This window comes from Scylla paramamosain, chromosome 37 (genome assembly GCF_035594125.1).
Source record: "Scylla paramamosain isolate STU-SP2022 chromosome 37, ASM3559412v1, whole genome shotgun sequence".
Classification (NCBI taxonomy): Eukaryota; Metazoa; Arthropoda; class Malacostraca; order Decapoda; family Portunidae; genus Scylla; species Scylla paramamosain.
This window is the reverse complement of record NC_087187.1, coordinates 3,090,001-3,095,000: the sequence shown is the minus strand read 5'-3', so window position 1 is coordinate 3,095,000 and position 5,000 is coordinate 3,090,001. Positions and strand designations below refer to the sequence as shown.

Sequence of the window (5,000 nt, the reverse complement as noted above, 5' to 3'; positions counted from 1 at the left end):
ACACACACACACACACACACACACAATACAAATAAGTAAATACACAAAAAGAGACTGGGTAAATACAGATATGAAGATGAGTCCTCTCAAACGTACTTCAGATCCTGTGTAATGCAATAAAGTGTACACACACACACACACACACACACACACACACACACACACACACACACACACACACACACACACACAATAAACCCCTCACAATCTTCTATTGACAAAACAGAAAAATGAAAAACCTGTAAATTATAAAGCACTAAGCTCCCATGACATATGAGGCAACAAATCATAAAAAAAAACAGATAAAATGTAATGAATAATAATCTAAATATGAAATCACCATAAAAAAACAAAGCCTCAAATATTATTTTTTTTCTCAGACCCACTACGAAAACACTGGTAATCAAGTAACACCTGATAAAAGATAAACACTGCCATGTAATCACCAGATGATCACATTCCTCTCTTTAATTCCCTCCACACACACACACACACACACACACACACACACACACACACACACACATACACACACACACACACAGAATGGTCCAGAAGTCATAGTGGCTAAGGAGAATATACTAATTTGAAGAAAGACTTAATAATAAAAAAAGTAAATAAGGAAAGACTTACTAAAAAGGAAAATATATCAATTTAAGGAAAGACTTAATAGAAAAAGACAATAAAAACAAGAGATATGAAACCAAGCCCATATAGTTTTATCTTAGTATCTTAGACCCTGCATATTATAATCAAGTAAATACAGACATGTTGTATTTACTCACTTGTAACACACACACACACACACACACTCATCACTGGTACAGGGTGACACAAGTATGCAATGTGTATATAATATTTGCACCTGCATGAGTAATTTGTAAACAATGAGATAATAGCAATATGGAAACAATAACGTTAATTATGTTTTGCTCAGATTGTGTTTTATCTCCCTATTTGATTGAGCAAGACTTGGTATGTCAAATAAGGCAACCTGATTAGAGTGATTTCACTGCTATCATTACAGCCATTGCCTCACTTCATGATTTTTTTTCAATAAGGGATTGTCATGATAAAAAGAAAAGAAAAAGGAAAAGAAAAAACTCCTGCACACTTTTCTGATACCATTCTTTCATATCTACATCTTTCTTTCATTGCATTACTTCATTTGAGGTGCTTTTCTTTTTAACACAAAGGATTAGCATGATCAAAAACAAAAGAAAAAACTCCTGTACACTCTTTTGACTTCCATTCCCATTACTGCATCTTGTTTTCATCTACTTCTGTCAAAACACTTTCCCCTTTCTTTCTCAATACATTAATCTTTCAAACACTAATCACAGTAAACGTTTATTATATTTCTTTAGCAATTTAAGTAAAGGAAAAGGGAGGAAAGAAAGGAAAGGAAAGGAGGAAAAGGGGAGAATGAAAGCATTACACTGAGGAAGGAGGGAATGCAAGAACAAAGAGAAATGGAGAATATAATGCTGGAGATCTATGAGAAGAGCAATAAGAATACCAGGATTAGAACAAGGAATAAGGAAACATAATCATGGAAATAAATGAAAAATTGCTGGAGTAAATGAGACAAGAGAGAAAGAAACATGAGACAGACGACAAGGAGAGAATTATAAGAGCAGGAATAACTGAAGACACTTATGTATACTGTGCCATCTCTTCTGTCGAGGGAGTTCTTGGAAATGAGTGTCTGATATAGATAAATTGATACACCACATGTTCACCTAACTGTTCCCATCGCAATACCTCTCAGCCTACTTGCATCTTCCTTCACTGCCTGGGGTCACTAGCAAAATATTTCTTTCATGGATTTATCTATGTGCCTGGGGATGAGTGGACATAATTCAATAGCATGCTAACAGCAAAAACCATATTAGAATTTTGTTGCTTGACTGTCTGGCCACATCTTAAAGGGTTATACTAATGTTGTATGATGCAAAGGACAATGGTAAAAGCAGTTACTTAATTTAAAGGACATGCTGTTCTATATTTCTTCTATACAAAACTGCAGCAAAAACAATAATGAAAAAAAATAGAAAAAAATAATAATAATAAGGAAAAATAATGATAGCAACAATGTCATCATAATTACAGGAAAAGTTAAGATAAGGAAGATAGACAAAAGAGTAGGAGGATGATAAGTAAGAACAAACATCCTTGTACTATCACTCTCTCATCATCTTTCTTCTTTTGTCTTCAATTCTATTATCGATCTCTTGCCTTGTTTCTTTTATCACTGCTCCTCACATGCTGATCTAAGGTCAGAAGATGCACACCCCACAAAGAACAGTGACAGGAGATGGACAACCCTCCAAAGAACAGTGATAGGAGATACACCTCCCCCAAAGAACAGTGACAAGATGCACACCCCCCCCAAAGAACAGTGACAGGAGATACACCCCCAGGACAGGAGATGCATGCTCCCCAAAGAACAGTGACAGACACCCCTCCCCCAAAGAAGTGACAGGAGATGCATACCCCCAGAGAACAATGACAGATGCACCCCCCCAAAGGACAGTGACAGGGGATGCATACCCCACCAAAGGACAGTGACAGGAGATGCACATCCCCCAAAGAACAGTGACCGGAGACAGACAGCCCCAAAAGAACAGTGACTCTATGGGAACGTCTGGTATGTTCCATCTTCCCCGCAGCACCAACTCACTTATCAGTCTTACTTTCTCCAATACTTTCAATCAGTCCTTTCCAATATTTCTTAATCATTCCCATTTTTTTATGCTCTCAATCAGTCATACTTTTCAATGGTCTCGGTCAGTCATACTTTTTAATGGTCTCGGTCAGCCATACTTTCCAATCCCCTTAATCATGCTTTCCAATGTTCTCATTCAGTCCCACTTTCCAATGCTCTCAATCATATTTTAGAATGGTCTCAATCAGTCCCACTTTCCAATGCTTTCAGTCAGTCCCACTTTGCAATGCTTTCAGTCAGTCCCACTTTGCAATGCTCTTAATCAGTCCTACCTTCTCGAACACCTACTCCAATCCTTTATCTTCCTATCGATAGAGTGAGCTGTCCTCCTCCCACACCCATGCTATGCACGCACTCCTCCTTTATCTAATCAGGCATTTCTAAACATTCTCATAAAATTGTGTAATCTTAAGATGGTGCATTTCACAAGCTTTGCTCTATAAATCAAGTTTCTTCTCAAACATGCTAAACCTTGCCAGTCATTCTATTCACACAGCAGGTAGCAGTGAACAGGTGGTGTGCTGTGATGAATGATTATCCAGATTAGAATGATTGCTATGCTCTTAGGAATACCTGCACTCAAGAGAATGGCTGGGTGTGGAATGACAGGTATATTATGGGAAATGATGGTTGTACTAAGAAGAATGATAATGATGAAGTGTGCAATGATCAGGCTAGAGAATGACTATGTATGATCAGTATGGATTGACCATTCTACTATGAGGAGTGACTATGCTAATTGTAGAATGGCATTTATATGATTAATGATTATAATGTGGCATGAGTCATGTAGTAAGGGGGGATAACAGTTGTATTATGAGAAGTAACAATGATATGAATGGAATGACAGACCCTATGAGTGACTGCTAATGGTGGAATGGCTATGCTCAGTGAAAGGAAAGCTTGACAAATTGTGTGGTGCATGAAAAATATATAATCCTTATACAGTGTTTCAAAATACAAACTTAAATCCTACAACACTTCACAGCAAACCCAGCATTCTCACCATGACATGCCTGCTTGTTGTTACCTTCCCTTCCACTCACTCACCCACTACAAGTTCATAATCTTTTATCCAAAATTCTGAAAACTCAAAAGCTACAAAAGACAAACATTATTTTCCATGAATGTTGTTCCCACATCAAAGTTTGCACTTGTGCCATGACTATCTACTCCTATTATTACTACTGCACTGGTATAACTCATGGTATTTTGAGTGTGTGTAAATGTAGAGTGGCTAAGAAAAAATTAAAAAGCACCACATGTTATGCCACTCCCAAAAACAAACAGGTGTAGAGAAACTCAGAGCTAACATCAATTTAGTTACTATCACCAGCTGCCAATAACAATAACAATACAAATAAATAAATCACATTTCAGAGAGGAAAACGAGGAAGGAGGCAGAAGAGGAGACCAACAAATTCCCGAGTACCACACAAGAAACCCTCCATAACTCCTGCCATAAGGACAGAGCGAGAAAGAGAGACACAGAGGAAGAGAGCGGTGGTGCCCTCGGAGGAAGGAGAAGGGAGGAGGAAGAGAACAACTATTTCCAAGTACTATACAAGGAACACCTTCTTCCACGAGTCCTGCCATACAAGATAGAGTGAGGAAGAGAAACACAGAGTAAGAGAGAGGGCCCCTGGAGTGGAGTCCTGGGAGCAGCCCCACCCCAGGACACAGCAGCCATGGGGAACGCCTGTCATGGCAAGGCAAAGAGCAAAGACGACCATGACCTCCCTCCACCAAACATCATTACAGTAAGTGAACAAATTAACCCATTAGTCAAGAAATTACTCCATTAAGATATAGAGGAGAGAGTCATTCCTTCATTTCTACACCCTTGCATTACTTAACCAGCCCCATTCTAACATTCTAACATTACTAACAAACTGCATTCTCTTCATTCCCACATCCTTTACTAAATAAGCCCCATTCTTTTTCATTCCCACACCCTCGCATTATTTAACATACCACATTCTCTCCATTCCCACATCCTCTCATTAATAACTTCTATTCTTCATTACCACATCCTATCACTGCCTATCAAAGCCTCAAACCTCCCTATTTTCCAGTTGTTTGGCCTTGATGGGGACCCGACAGACCAAAAGGAATCCTCGGCTGTGATACAATGGGAGAAGCGGCAGAAGGAGTTGAACCAGGAAGTGATGGAGAAAATGAGGGAGGAGTTTCACAATCGCCCCGACAACTTCATCCTCAACCTCCTCATTGCCTCCGTTCAGTTCTACTCCAATTATAACAAGTAAGTAAA

General features: G+C 38.8%; 2 protein-coding genes across 9 annotated transcripts in view; one reads left to right on the top strand and one right to left on the bottom strand.

Annotated features, from left to right (window-relative positions):
* LOC135091358 (multifunctional protein CAD-like) overlaps nt 1-5,000 on the bottom strand; it is a 64,436-nt gene that overhangs the window by 36,666 nt on the left and 22,770 nt on the right. The window lies entirely within an intron of this gene.
* The window catches only part of LOC135091359 (uncharacterized), a 15,400-nt gene that overhangs the window by 2,902 nt on the left and 7,498 nt on the right, over nt 1-5,000 (top strand). Inside the window, exons 2-3 of the mRNA XM_063988935.1 lie at nt 4,109-4,488; nt 4,804-4,991. Of these exons, the coding sequence (XP_063845005.1) occupies nt 4,417-4,488; nt 4,804-4,991 (260 nt within the window). The 5' untranslated portion in view covers nt 4,109-4,416. The remainder of the gene's footprint in view (nt 1-4,108; nt 4,489-4,803; nt 4,992-5,000) is intronic.